At 41.4% G+C, this 15,109-nt stretch overlaps 1 protein-coding gene across 3 annotated transcripts in view; it reads right to left on the reverse strand.

Moving 5' to 3' along the window:
- The window catches only part of LOC145451711 (sushi, von Willebrand factor type A, EGF and pentraxin domain-containing protein 1-like), a 52,118-nt gene that overhangs the window by 13,592 nt on the left and 23,417 nt on the right, over positions 1 to 15,109 (reverse strand). For all 3 annotated transcript variants that reach the window (XM_080329927.1, XM_080329926.1, XM_080329928.1), the window contains exons 21-41: positions 13,796 to 13,988; positions 12,983 to 13,234; positions 12,720 to 12,915; positions 11,098 to 11,239; positions 10,201 to 10,306; positions 9,294 to 9,531; positions 8,089 to 8,257; positions 7,897 to 8,031; positions 7,289 to 7,412; positions 6,614 to 6,734; positions 6,352 to 6,553; positions 5,776 to 5,884; positions 4,980 to 5,177; positions 3,939 to 4,071; positions 3,738 to 3,877; positions 2,568 to 2,767; positions 1,673 to 1,877; positions 1,413 to 1,610; positions 674 to 902; positions 286 to 413; positions 44 to 188 (exon numbers count right to left, since the gene is read on the reverse strand). In XM_080329927.1, coding sequence (XP_080186053.1) covers positions 44 to 188; positions 286 to 413; positions 674 to 902; positions 1,413 to 1,610; positions 1,673 to 1,877; positions 2,568 to 2,767; positions 3,738 to 3,877; positions 3,939 to 4,071; positions 4,980 to 5,177; positions 5,776 to 5,884; positions 6,352 to 6,553; positions 6,614 to 6,734; positions 7,289 to 7,412; positions 7,897 to 8,031; positions 8,089 to 8,257; positions 9,294 to 9,531; positions 10,201 to 10,306; positions 11,098 to 11,239; positions 12,720 to 12,915; positions 12,983 to 13,234; positions 13,796 to 13,988 — 3,563 coding nt within the window. The remainder of the gene's footprint in view (positions 1 to 43; positions 189 to 285; positions 414 to 673; positions 903 to 1,412; positions 1,611 to 1,672; positions 1,878 to 2,567; positions 2,768 to 3,737; positions 3,878 to 3,938; positions 4,072 to 4,979; positions 5,178 to 5,775; positions 5,885 to 6,351; positions 6,554 to 6,613; positions 6,735 to 7,288; positions 7,413 to 7,896; positions 8,032 to 8,088; positions 8,258 to 9,293; positions 9,532 to 10,200; positions 10,307 to 11,097; positions 11,240 to 12,719; positions 12,916 to 12,982; positions 13,235 to 13,795; positions 13,989 to 15,109) is intronic.

A 15,109-nucleotide genomic window follows, 5' to 3' on the forward strand; every position in this document is an offset into this window, starting at 1 on the left:
ATCCTGGCTTTCTTCTACTGTTGTAAACACTAAAATATCTTACTGTGTGGTGCACTGCGGTGGCTGAACCGTGTAACCGTACAGGGCTTCTAAATGAGGACATTCTAGAGCACAGTCCGAGTCTACATCGCCACTCCAAGTACCGTCTGATCGGCATTTCCTGACACTGTCACCCTTCAGCACTCTCCCTAAAATAATTAAAATTACACCAAGTTTTAGTAACATAATAAAATAATTAATTTCAAGTAAGAGGGCCAAGAAACACCTCAATACAACCCTTCTCACCAGATTGACACGACAATTTAGCCACGGTGTCAAGCGGCACGGATACGTCCTCGTCTTTAGGCTCGGGGGAATATTTCGCATCCAGAAACGATGCCGAAAGCTTTGGACAATGCGGGACGCTTTCGCACCTGTGAATGTTACGCGGTATAACAAAAAGACAGCACTCTGATCATGGAAAATCGCATTGATGTTATCACCTCCGCTGACGAAAATATTTGGCGACATGACATTAATTAGTGAATTACATATCACGACGCTTGTCGCTAAATATTTATACCCGTCTAAGACACACAGAGATGTAATTACCACAAAACATGACCTCTTCCATACTGTTCGGGTTGAAGGACACTTGGCGGAAATTCAGAATCAGGCAACACATTCTGCTTACTTCGGTGGTGATTCGGTCCATTGGCCATCGCTCTCACATCGAATCGCGCTAGGGCCTTGTAGTACATAGTCTCCTACCGGGCAGGTAAACTCGCACGTCGTTGTCGATAAACTTACAGAGTCCGCACATTGGGAAGAAGTGACGGAGCTGCGATGCAGGGAAGCAGTCGCAATTTGTCTTTCATCACTCGTGGCGTTGTAAGGACTGGAGGATAACTTTGGACAGGTTGCTGCATAACAGGGGTTAGGAAAAATTTAGGACACGGCGAAAGGTTCGCTAGGTTAGCAAATGCTTAAGAACCACTGTTCCAACGTAAGATATTTATCACCAGCGAAGGATTTAGTAAGAATTCAATTCATTCGATGCATTCATATTCGGAATGCCTCCACTCAACTTTGAAAGTTTTTAGGGCAAAGTTTTTCGTGCGCGCAAGATAACTTCTGATTGGTTTGCCTTCATTTGGAACAGGGCTGTGAAGACGGAGTTTTATTACATTCTACCTTGATGGACTCGGTGTAGGCGATAACATACTGACTACTTTCAAATGAACCTAAATTTTCTAAATTTTACTAAAAACACGAACTCTGACTCAAAATGAATGTTGAAAGACTCTTTTCAGCACCGAAAATAATTGAACCTGATCTCCATTCATTGCCGCAAGAAGATCTCACAGAGGTTTCTTACAATTCAGCATGGAGTAAACACCATCAATAAACCAATAAATAAAACAGTCACTCACCGACACAAAAGTAATCCTGCCCACTCCAAGTTCCGTCACTGCCACACTTTTTCGACCAAGCTGAGGGTGCCCCATCGGCCGGGACATAGCCGTCGTCACATTCCAGCACACAAGCCTCTCCGGACAGAACGGCTATTGAGCTGCACGCCGGGTCGACAACCTTCACCCCGCTGGTGTATGTTAAACCGGGACAATACTCTGTAAAATGACACCTTTAAGAACACCGACAACCTACAAAATTTAGAGTTTTGCAAGCAAACCCAAGCACTGATGAGGCGTGCCAGACATGGTCCTGGTGTCCTCGCACAGCATTTCCGTGGTGCCGTTTAATATGTAGCCTGGTTCGCACGTGAACGAACAAACAGTTCCTCTGTATATAATTCCGCCGTTGTTTTCATCACATTGGGCCGGAGTGACGATGCCATGTCTTGGAATTGTGACCGGGTCGCAACTCATGAAGGTTTCCTGCAAACAAGGTCTGGGGATTGTGACCAGTGCTGTGACCTGGTGATCAGGGTAGGATCGCTCCTGTCGCACGTAATTGTGCCATTATAAGTAGAACCAGACCGGATTTTCCTACTGCTTCTATAGGTATGTGTCCTGATGCTGATACCTACAATATCGTTATATCGTAACCCAAAACTACTTGATTGATATTCCGCATCTGGTTCTAGTTCGTCGAAACGACTTTGACTAGCCTTTCAACCAGACGCACACCTTGACCAGAGAATGTTAATAAGAGGACACACACTCAATGAAGAGTAACAAGAGATAACAAAAAAGGAGAATGAAGATGTCAGATCAAGGTCAGGTAATATTGAGTGCTGTCACATTAGTGTGATGTCGAGGCAACGTCTGTAGAGGTAAATTTATTTCTTCTTTACAACCACATAAAACATTGCTAGGAATTCAGCATAGTAGCCTATATCTGAAGGGTTTGTGCGCTTTTTCTATTCTACTCCCAAATTCCAATCAAATCCGAGATTTGAATTGGAGATTTGGATTCGGCTCCAAAGAAGTTTCAAACAAGATTTTTACAGGATCTGAGTTTAGAATTTGTACCATCAATAATAAATCTCCCTCTAAAACACGTAATCTATACAATATACATGATTAAATGGTCAGAATACCTTCAGTCATGCAATATAGACTTACGGTAGCAATACACCGCGCAGTGTGGTCCCATGTACCACCCTTACACTCAATCTCGTGTTTCGTTTCGCCATCAGGAAAAGCATAAGAGCTGTTGTAGCACAGAAGATCACATTTGGTACCCGGCGGCGCGGCCTTATGGAGATTACAAATGTCAAAGTGGGAGGCAGTTGTAGTACCAAGTGTAGGATGCGGGCACGAACCTGTATTGACAATTAAGTTGAGGGTATCATTTGCACAGTGCGGGCTTATAATATGCAAGAAAATTATGACAAGTTTCTTAGTTGCAAGCCAAAACATGTATTCCAGGAGTGACAAACCGGCTAAAGCCTAATAGCTGCATTTTAACCATGTTATTGCCAGGAGCCGCGCCATGCAACTCTTCAATCCTGGTAAAGAATGATGTACGTTCATCATCATATCTTAGTGTATATTTTCTCTGTGACATGTTGAGAGCGAAAACTCCAAAGATTTCGCTATACTGGCAAAGTCGCAGTATTTTCACCTATTGCCTTGCTTTTTAGCCAATCTGAGACAACATGCCTGAGTGCGATCAGGAGTGCATGTAAAGTCGGGACAGACAGAAGACGGCTGGGATCATTCGTCACCAACCTGTGCAAATACGGGTCGGGCATGGATTTGAAAAATAAAAATAGATTTAAAGATTTTGGTCAATATTTAAATTAAAATTTAGTTGTGAAATGTCAAATATTTTGAATACAGTGGTACTTTTGAATGAGTCAACACCAGATATGGAATCCGACCGGCTTTCATACAATCCAAAATAAATCCAGAATTTCGACATTCTATTACAAGCTCCAAACCAGCTAAGGATTCAAGTTCAGTTTATTAACAATTTTGTCAGATCAATACAACACAAGATTGTGATACAATGAAAAGATGGGAAGGTGTAGAAACGACTTGGAGTAAAAAGGATGTATGCAAACTGAAAGAAAAGTAAAAGAGGATAATATAAAAGGACGAGCGACAAAATGAGGTGACGCGGAAGGCCAGATCAAAAAGTCATGTAGTGGTCCGGTAATCTTGAAGGCTGATCAACGACTGTCGGATATTCGGCGAGATACTATTCCACACTTGACGTCCCGCATATTTGATATAGCGATTCAGATGCAACGATACTAAATCGCCTCATCTCCGACACAAAATACTAACCCGAGTCTCTCGATGCGCAAACGAAGCCCAAATTTCCGTAAAAGTCATGAGCGACCCACTTGGCCGAGTCCATATGAAGGTCGTCTTCGCGTAACAAGAGAGGCGTGCCAGGGTGTGTGCTCCCGACATCAACGTAAGTTCTACAATGTAACCGCTCGCATCACGCCGTTGAAAATTGCACACTCATAAAAATTAGCGCACCTTGGTTTCGACACCAAACCAAACTTTCCGGGATTGAGATAATCATGGCACGCCCACTGTTGTAGGTCGTCCTGGCGGTGGCATTTATTCAACACAAGTATCGAACTGTTAGAGACCGCGGAGAGGCATTCCCCTAAACGAAAGATTTGAACACGTGACGAAATCATACCCATTTCATTTCATACGCATATTATTCAATTGTATACTTTATACACAGTCGTAATCCCGAATATTTTCGGCTGACACTCGTCAGGACTAACCGTCACTAATTGAAAAAGAACTGAAAAGAACACTGTATCGTATCAGCAAATGCAAGTAATGGTATCACCAAATATAACGTCATAATGCGGATGTATATTGAACTTCTGTACCTCGAAGAGTTGCTACACACTAACTGGAATGGTTTGCCTTCATTTTGACGATGTCTTGATATCGGAACTAGTAGGAAAATGCATTTTACCAATACCGACATAGAGACGTATTAACGTTTTGTTTAGTGCATTATCTACTGTATAATTGAATAAGCCTTGGTGGTGTTTGTGTTGTAGGCACTGTAGACTGAGATATTGTATTGTACTGCACAAACTCGACAGTTGACCTAACCTTTGGAGCGTGATGTGATGCCCATTGATTTGGAACGATAAGTTTTTAGGCATACTTTCTTGCATTTGATCAGAAAGCAGAATAAGATGGTGCTAGACACTTGCAGTTATTTTAGTCTGATTAACCATTGAACCACCAGTGTGCAAAGCTGAGACCATAAAATATTCAAAACACGGTAATTGGGTCGACCATAACACAATTGAAGTATATTCAACATCTAGATGCAATTTTGAGATCTTCAAGCTTAAAAAGAGTAGTTCAATGCAGGTATTTACTGATTCAATGAACTATTCCATGAGTGCTAGGCTAGTTAGATATCTGTTTGCAATTTAAACATAGTAAGAGGCAAACCTTTCAAATCAGAATCATTCTCGATCAGAAAGAATTTTTCATAGCGAATTTGTGTTTTAAGCAAAGCCAAAGTAGAACATGACACACCTGTTCCGATATTTTGTAGCTTCGAGTACATGGTTCCTTCTCTGCTGTCTTCCCATCTCCAGAATTGATTCAGGTCCGATGAAACGCAATGGGTCTTCACCGCGTAGGTAGTGCCGTCCTTGAGCATTGCGGTTATGCAGTGCGGAATCATCGCAGAATAAACGGCGCTTTCCGATTTGATTTGGAACTGAAATTCCTCTGAACAGATAAAGAATTGATGGACCTCTGCCACAGAAACAAGGGTTAATCCTTGATAACATAGGCCGACACAGGATATATAGAAGTATATATACTGCTATCATATATAGAAGTAGTTATCCTAGGGTTGGCAATAACAATAACAATAACTTCCCATCTTCATAAGAGAAATAAGAAAGTTCAATAATCCGATTGATAAGGTTATGGTCATTGGCATAAAGTAATTCAATAAAAATTGATATTGTCATGAACGAATATGAATAATGAGAGTAGTACCATGAGTGATGGTGTCTGCGAAACACAACATTTTTATGATGTTAATGTGTCAAAGATGGAATGATTTTGGTTGAATGGATTTTCATAACATAAAGCCTCATTCCCAGATGTCGTACAGCATTGTGCAGCAGTATCAAGTTGGACCACAACACCTCACAATAGGTGCAATAAATTCCTAGCATCCCGATGGCAAAACATCTTACCACAAAATAACTCATTGAATGACCAGTTTCACTGATACATGCAGAAGTGCTGAACTATATACATCGAATATGTAAGATTCAGAGGTTTACTGCACACTAGTCCCCCAAGCCATTATTACCTTCACACACAATGCCGCGGTCCTCGACGTAATCCACCCCTTCTGTACACTGGAACGTTGCACTTCCACCACTGAGCTTGTATCCCAAGTTACACTCAACGGTGCAACTCTGGCAGAAAAAAACACAGATTTCGTCTTCCAAGAGTTAGAACTGGAGCAAGCAGTTGCACACGAGCAGAGGTTTTCTTCTACATTTCATAATACTAAAGTACGTTTGGCATACTTGCACTACTAACTCAAATGGTCGTTTTTAGACTACTTCTACTTTTAGGAAAAACAACTTACTTTTCAATATGTGGATCTTGAGAAATAGAAAGAAGTTTTTGAATAAGTTTGTGTCTTTTTTATGAGTGAAATTGTCATGACTGCTTGAAATAGCCCCTGTATCGTGGTGGATCAGGGGCGGGCAAGATACGGCCCGAGATGAACGTACAGATTTAGGAATCTGGCCCGCCTCGTACTTCATTTTCCCATATCAGGCCCGCCGACTGGAGAAGCTGCCCGTCACAGTAGTAAGCAAGTAACGGTAGTAGCAACACGCAGTTCATTATATTTTTTGTAAGAAAACCAACCGACCTTGGCGACGCACGTTACTTTTCCATTTTCCGGAGCTTTCGGCACGACCACGCATCTATCTTGGCACGAGACGTCCATATCGCCATTCCACAGACCGTCGGTACACAAATAACCTTGATACGCCAAGTTATTGGACAAGACGTAACCGTCGTCGCAAATCAACTTGCACTCGGACTGGTGCTTTTTACTTTCCGTGGTACACCTTCACATGAATGTAAAAAATGTAATGAACAGTCCTAGCAAATTTACCTGATATAAGTACCCGGTCTTGTCATAGCTGCCATTTGGTATAACGGGCAACGCGGGGCAATGGTCCCGGCAGAATAGTAGATCCAAACTTTTCCATTCACCAGTGGGTTGGCATTCGACCGTACTAGTCGCTCCTGCGTTATAGAATTGTGGAAAGGTTATAGACATTGGCTAACACCATAGCCACTGTCAGTAAGGAAAATTTACCATAATACATAGAACCTTGACAAGATAAGATTGATGTTACTGTTAACAGCAAATAAAAAACTATTTTAAAACAGAAATATTTCAGTCTATATAGCTTACCACTTCAATATATATCTAAAATCTAAACGACGACCTAAAAGTGGAAGTGTCAAATGTCACGCCACAGCAACTTCATCAGTTTTAACATGCTAAATATTGTGTTAATATATTGGACAATCTGTTTAGGCCAATAACATGTTACTAAGGTAATGAGAATGCTTTGTGCTAGCAACTGGCAAAATTTCAAGGCAATGCAATTGGTATAGCATTACATGTATGATATTTGTAGTATAGGCACAAATTTTAGTGTGTGGGGTTATTTACAGGTGATGACTTCATTGTTGATATCAATTTACTCCGACCGAGATCATAGCTTGAGAGAATTTTGGACAGGCCAATCTGCTTTAACACCCAACAAAAGTCTAAAATCTAAGCGTGATACCGTCAAAGTCTGCGTTGGCTTCACACGAAACGGCGCATTGTTGCCAGATCTCCACTTCATCGCCCATGCAAACAGCCGGTGTAGCCTTCATTGATTTCTTGTTAATCGGTGGGCAAGCGCCAAGCTGTTACACATCCAGGACACAAATTTGTACATTATAAAATTATCACGAAATTCAATTGGACTACAACAGATGATAACAACCATGAGGTAAATTCGATATTAACTGCCGACAGGCTTAATGGCATTTGGATGTAGTGATTGCACGCACACAATTAAAAATTATTTTCACACAACATAAATACATTATTCCTGGAGAAAATCTCATTCAAAATGTGTCATTCATTGAGAAAAATCTAGCATCATCAGGGTGAATAGGGAATAGAAACGTAAACCTGGAATATGTGAGATTCAAATACAAGTTCAAATTAATTTAATATTATCCCCAAATGCAATAGCTGAAATTTGTCAAGAAGTCTCTTTGTAATTGCAGAGTGTTGAAAATTTCATGTCCACTCTCTTTTCTGGTGAGGACCCACAAAAAGTACAGTTTGAAAAAATCTGCCAGTGTTCCCAACAGATGTACGAAAATATGCGTCAGTACTGACCACTTTATAGGAGCATATGGTGCCGACCGCCTCAAGCAAAGAGTTGTAGGTGATCCAGTAAGTTTGCGAATGCGTCCCGGACTGCAACAGCGGCCCAAAATCCCAATAAAGGGTATCGATGCTGAGCACAGTGTCCTATAAAGTATATCATAACATCACGCTAAGATTAGCTCAAATATGCTACACGCAAACCTTAAGTATGAATCTATACGAGTGTCCGGCGTCGCAAGTCCACATTTGCAGGGGATTGGAAATATCGCAGTATTGCATGTAAATCAACGAATCGGCCATTGCGGCTTCTGCAGTCAAGCATAATCCTGTTTGCGCGTGCTTGATGTGATCTTTGCCGTACCAGAACCACCTGCGGAAATAAAACCTCTGAGCATGTTGCATGCAACATATCGATTGTTCCACACCATAAATATTGACTGTATAGTAGGGGTGTTCAAAAATGACTTTTTTTCTCAAATTGGACTGGATACTTGATAAAATTGTTAGGTTACCTAATTGAAGCCTGCACACCAAATTTGGTTCGATTCCAATCTGTAGCCGCATTGCTACAGGAGAAGAAAGTTTTTTATTTATGATATAAAAATAAATAAAAAATATTTCAGAATTTTCTTCTCACCCCATGAAATTGTTAGGATGTCTATAGATACGATGTTCAATAAATTTGGCTCCATTCCAACCAGTGGAAGCGGAGTTATTACCGTCAAAAATTTTGGATTTGAGTAAAATAGTATTTACGGTGGCCAATTCTTTTTTATTTGTTATTAGTGTGCCCACCGTAAATGCTATTTTATTCAAATCCAAATTTTTCGATGGCTATAACTCCGCTTCCGCTGGTTGGAATTGTGTGGAATTTGGTGAACACCGTTTCCATAGACAACCCAACAATTTCATGGGGTGAACAGAAAACTTTGAAATTTTTTTTTATTCATTTTTAAATAATAAATAAAAGACTTTCTTCTCCTGTAGCAATTCGGCTATTGGTTGGAATTGAGGCAGATTCGGTGTGCAGGCTTCATTCAGGTAACCTAACAATTTTATCAAGTAGCCAGTACAATTCGACAAAAAAAAAGTCATTTTTGAACACCCCTAATGTGTAGCAATGAAAAATAAACAAATTGTTCAATTGCGGGTTGGACTGGACTTTGAAAGCTAGATCGAATAGCGCCGCCACACCATTTACCACTATTCACTGAAATGTTTTCCAATTTGAATCAGGCCATTGCAGGTCAACTTCCCCAAATTGCACACTCTACAGCTGTATTTTAGTAACTTTTTTTAGGACTAAACTAAAATTTGAAACAGGGTTGGGATTTTATAATATTATCTACGGAGATCTCTGATAAACACCAACTGAAAGCTGAATCCTATCCCAATTTACGACTGACATTGCATTGTTTCCCGCGTCCTGACACCCTGTCGTCGAATTCTCCGTAGTTGTCAAATGCCAGTCGGATCCGTCCATGGTACCGTCGTTGCCTGTAGCTGACACCGTCAAGCAAACCATTTCTCCCTCGATCTTCTGTATGATGGGGAACGCATCTGAGATTGGCGAGCAGAACGGCTCGGGCAGCCAGATGCCGCCATTGCCGCACGTCACTTGATTGTTCTGGTTAGCCGCAAAGCCTGAAAGGTTGAGGTTCGCATAAGTAATAGTGTAATGAGGAAATTCACTTCATTATTCCCAAAATCATGAGTGTGATGAGATCTATTACGTTGAGTATCTAAGGCCATAGTTCCTAAACATTTTAGACCGCGACTTAAGCCTCACACTTTGGGTGCATCATTTGCCTCTGCGGGTTGCATTTGTACAGTAGGGCTTAGATTTCAAGGACATAACTACTCGGTGTCGTCCATCAATATCAATATCGAAGGTTTTGGCCAACCAACGATGATCATTATGGGGCCAATGTTGTTGCCAAGTTGAGGTCTATCTGGGCTCCACTTCCGCCTGTTCCCGCTCCCCCGGATGTGTTACGGCGACAAAAAAGCCCAGAAACAGATCTGATGAAGATCGTACTCAAAAAGATGCGAATGGAAAGAGCAAAAATGAGTGTCCAAAGGACTGCCGAATATAGATTAACGTCAAAAACTGTAAATTTGGGTACTGGGCCAGGGTGGATGCCAGATTAGGAGACCGCAACTTGTCAATTCGGCATCCTCCTGTCCTATCTGTCCATTACATGGTGTCTGGTGCCTCACATTGTACATTGTGTGTGTCTTGATCGGATGAAAATATAGAATCTGACGATGATGCATCAATTAATATATGTTCGAATTGAGTAGCCTGCTTACCTGTTTCACAGAAATAGTTGCATTTTGCTCCGGGCTTGTAAACGTATCCCAATCCGTCGGCAACCAATCCGTATGAGTCATCACAAACGATTTCGCCGTTCGGAACCTAATATTGAAATAGGATGATAATCGAAATCTATTAACAATTGAACCACGCTGACCAGGCTACCGAACATTGTTCGCAAATTATCTATTTCAGTGGTTTCAATCGGTGTGCCTAGGAATTGAATCCCGCGTGACAGTTACCGACGTAGCTTAGCGGTTCTGTCTATATGTCAGCCATGCAACTCCCCGTTAACGGCATAATCAAATCGATATACTTCACCAGATTCTGAATTAATAGTGCCTCGCAAAATGTGATGGCTTGAATCATGCCTTGAACTTGGAAAATTCAACATGATTTGTGACATGACTCATGACTTGACTCGACTCGAGTGACTTGACTTGACTCGTGTCAAAATGTGGGATGACTCAATATCACTTGTGACTCAAAGGCAGTGACTTGATCACAACACTGGTTCTAAACAGTTTCTAAGGCAAAACTACATACTTTATGGACTTTGCACTATTTACATAGTCATTAGTCATTTTGCATTAGTCGCAAAAATGCATCTTGCGATTTTGACAGTAGCCACCTTTGATTAACTGAATTGCCAGTATGCAACCTCTCAGTCAAATCCGCTTTTGTGAAATTGCCTCCTCAAGTACTTTTCATAACTTCATTTTCTACGTATACTCATAGTCGCTTTGAAATGTCTCAAAAATCGGTACTTCTAATTGTAATTGAGTAGAAATTAAAGCGTTACTTCTACGAATTCATCAGTAGGCACGATGACAACTTTGATCGCGTCAACAAGTAAGGCATTTCTTCAACAGCAACCGTACGGGTCAACTCACGGTAATCACTTGACAAGGCATGAAGCAGCTAGGCTCCATGTCGCTGTATTTCCCAGACTCCAAACAACGCAATTCCGGGCTTCCGTCCAGCAAATACCCGGGATCGCATTCGAAAGAGCAAGTGTCGCCCGCGACTTTCGAACTGCAAATTTGAATTTTGTCAGTTTGGAATTTTTGAAGACGCTCTTGGAGATACAGAATTCAATATACGATTGATAGGTATCTTCATATTGAAATGAACCCGAATATTTTCGGCCGACACTCGTCAGGGGTAATCGTCATCAACTACCGTAATTTTCCATGCATGATGCGCAAAATTTTCACGATTTTTTGCCCTAAAATAGGGGGGTGCGTATTATACATGGGTACAAGCCTTGAAAAAAATCTCCCTCGATAAAAAACTTGAAATCACGCCTATCTTCATGTTTGTTTCCAATCGCGCATCACTTTCAGTCATCGCGCGTAGTAATTAGTGGGAAGCGTGTTGCCAATTAACGAGAGTCGTGTGCACAAGCACGCGATCTCCTGCTGAGTTGGTTTGCCGTTTGTACGCGAGCGAAATTAGGTCACCAATAGACGCAGTAATTCTCGCCAATGTATCGCGTCAACGACAGGCCCGAACAATCGCATAGCAATTTATACATATACAAGAGGCCATGTGCGCAAGATATAATCGCTTGCGTAATCAGTCGCATCTCCAACAGACCTGTTGCGCACGACATAACCGTTAGCCTAGGCGCAATCGCATCTGTAATAGCCATCGTGCGCAAGACGTCGGTTCGATGGCCTAAACTAACTCGCCGCCGGCCTCGCAGGCTTTGGCTGCTATCTACTATCGTTTAGAGACAATACCGTTAATTGTATAATGATTAGCAATCGCATCTGTAAAAGGTCTCCTCGTGCTCAAGATGTCGTGTCGTTAGCCTGAACTATCGCGCCGCCCATGTCGCAGGCTTTGGCTGCTCTCTACGATCGTTTAAAGACAATCCCGCTAATTGTATAATGATTAGCGATCGTTGTGTAATGATTGTTCAAGAGTGACATCGCAAAACAGATTGACATCGTGTACAAAATCGGAACTATTCATGTACTGAAATGCAGGGTGCGTACTATACATGGGTACAGGCTTTTTCTCAGAATTTACATGCTATTTTAGGGGTGCGTATTATACATGGGGGCGTACTATACTTGGAAAATTACGGTGGTAGGAAATTGAAAAGAACAAAGATACAGTCAAGTTTGCTTGATTAGGACACTGGATAACCCAGACAATCGATCAGGAACGCAACAAAAGTAAAAATCACTGCACGCAAAAAACTCCTGCTAATTCGGACAATTCTCTGTCCAATTTGGACGCAGGTTCGCAAATCCTATTGTTAAGTTAGGACACCATATGCAGTACTTGGTCCATTTGTCACTATGTCAGAGGCGTGAAAGTTCGAAGATCGAGACGAACAGATGGCTAAAGCTACTATTTTTTGATTATATACTAACTAATTTTGTTGGCACAAACTAGGTCGGCGGACATTGATTAAAGTCAACTCCAAGGCCATCCATCCATAGCCTACATTATTAATCAATTGTATTTTGAGTTCTTAGTACCAATCACACGGCGGACTTACTCCAATTGACAATTTGTCGGGAAAATCAGGCTGTATGGTAACGGCACTAGTGGCTTGCATCGAGCCATACATTTGGTAGGCTCGGTCGTTCCTGTCCAGCGAGAACCTCTGGCGGTGGTCTCGTCTTCTACGCATTTTCGCAAAGCCGATCCGACCCTTTCCATGTTGGAATGGCAAGATATTATACATTCCGTGTCTGAAAAGGTATGAATTCATGTGTAGGCCTAGTAACGGATGTTACTTGAGTAACAGAAACGTAGTACCTGTTTTGACAAAGCCTTCCGTGCATATCTTGGGTGTGATCACGCCGTATGGTACATCTGGTAGAGCCTCGCATACACGTGAGCAACTTCCAAAACTGCCGCCGTGGCTCCAGGCACCGTCTTCGCCGCATGTCAGCGTTTCGGGTCCATCATGAATATCAAAACCGCCGGGGCACTTCAGCGAACACTGTGAATGAGGTCTTTGAAGCAGCGATTGGCATTCCGGACGGTCGAAATATGCACCGTGCATTTCTAAATAAGATATTTCAAGTAGAAATTACAGCAGGGGTTCTTGATCTTGGGGGTCATAGAACAGTTTCAAGGGATATATGAAAGGCCAATCTTTAAACTACAACTATAACATCGACAGTATAATGACAAATCTGAGGAATGCTGATGGTATGGGAATGCTGTCTATAGAACTAGCCAACATTGTCCAAATTCACAAGATCTGTCCTTAGTTTCAACTTATGTCCTTATATTTTCCTATTGTCAGTGTTCACGACAGGTCAAAATAGCCACACGGTCGATATGCACACTAATAATTGCACTCCCACTAGTAATCAGGCTGCAAAAAGGGGCTGGGGTAAAGTGATGACACTTTTTTTTGCTTATTTATCAGGTAGCTTTTAGATTTTGGGGCATCGATTAGACCAGATTGCAATAACCCTTTTTAGATCATCCCAAATTTCACAGGAGGCCCACAAAAGTACACAAAAAAATTTAAGCGCCAGTGATAAAAAGGTTGAGAACCCTGGATGATAGTCTCATGAGATAGATTGGTTCACATTGAATGGAATGAATTATTTTGACCTGGTTCAGCAAACGCCGGGCATCGTCTGGAACAAGTGGCGATTGCGCCAGTCCATGACCCATCAGCTTGGCAAGTTCTAGTCAACGACGTCATGTACGTCGTCATGTGTGTATTGAGACCGTAGCCGTCTTCACAGGTGAAGGTACATTGGGTACCAGCAGCTACGAGATGACTTCGGCAGTCGTTACTCACCTGAATTTGAAAATCACATTTTGACTCTTTGATAGCTTATAACTGAACAGAGGAATCCATGTAGGCTGCACATTGCCCACCACTAAATTAAATACAATGTTGATTACAGTGATTCAAAAAGAAACAACTCAAGAATAACATAAAAATGTTCAATCACAGTTTAATTGCTAGCATTCTTTTCAATAGAGGGTGATAACATCCTTTTTTCTGATATTGTACAGGATTTCTCGCAGCTACAATAAGATGGTAGCAACTTACTGTGCACTTCATTTTCATAAGCTATGCTTATATATACCAGTCGGCAGGGTTGTAATGACCCGAGTCAAGTCTTGAGTCACAATTTTCGAATAACTTGACTTGACTCGAGTCATTTTCTCAAAATACAGAAATGACTCGACTCGATTCAATCTGTGTATTGACTCGACTTCGAGTTATAAAAAGTGGGTTTAACAAGACTACAACTGGAAACTGAGCAGTCAACTCTATGACTGGACTCGGACTCCAGTCATAATACCATGACTCGGACTCGACTAGGTGGTGAATTGAAAATGACTCGACTTGACTCGAGTCAAAATTATTAAAGTGAAATTGACTTGTGACTCGGTGCCTTGTGGCTTGGTTACATTCCTGCCAGTCGGCCTACTGTTCAAGTTACATCTATTTGTATCTAGGACATCATATCGCCATTGAAATTTATCCATACTATGATTTTTTGAATGCAATATGCAGCTAATGCATACTGTAGCGTACCCCAATAACTTGGCCGATTCATGCATTCTGCCTCCTAAGTGTACCAATTCAGATAATTTACCTCATGTATTACAGAAGATACAGCTCTACTTACCAATCAAGGCCTTGTGATATATTTCTTATGCGATATTCATGCAACACTCTCCCTCTCTCTCCCTCAATCTAGTGTGCTAATGTATGAATTCGCTAAATAACGGTGTATAGGGCGAATCTGTGGATTGAGATTTCACCAAAGATAAGAAGTCTCAGTTAAAATTACTACTGTTCAATCCTCATCTTTAGATACCTTTCTATACAAAGGCACAGACTTGGCATCTGTCATTTACTATATAGAAACATAAGGTTTGCTGTATTTGCTTTCACTTTTCGAT

This window comes from Botryllus schlosseri, chromosome 12 (genome assembly GCF_051294905.1).
Source record: "Botryllus schlosseri isolate E-star chromosome 12, Bs_hap1, whole genome shotgun sequence".
NCBI lineage: Eukaryota > Metazoa > Chordata > Ascidiacea > Stolidobranchia > Styelidae > Botryllus > Botryllus schlosseri.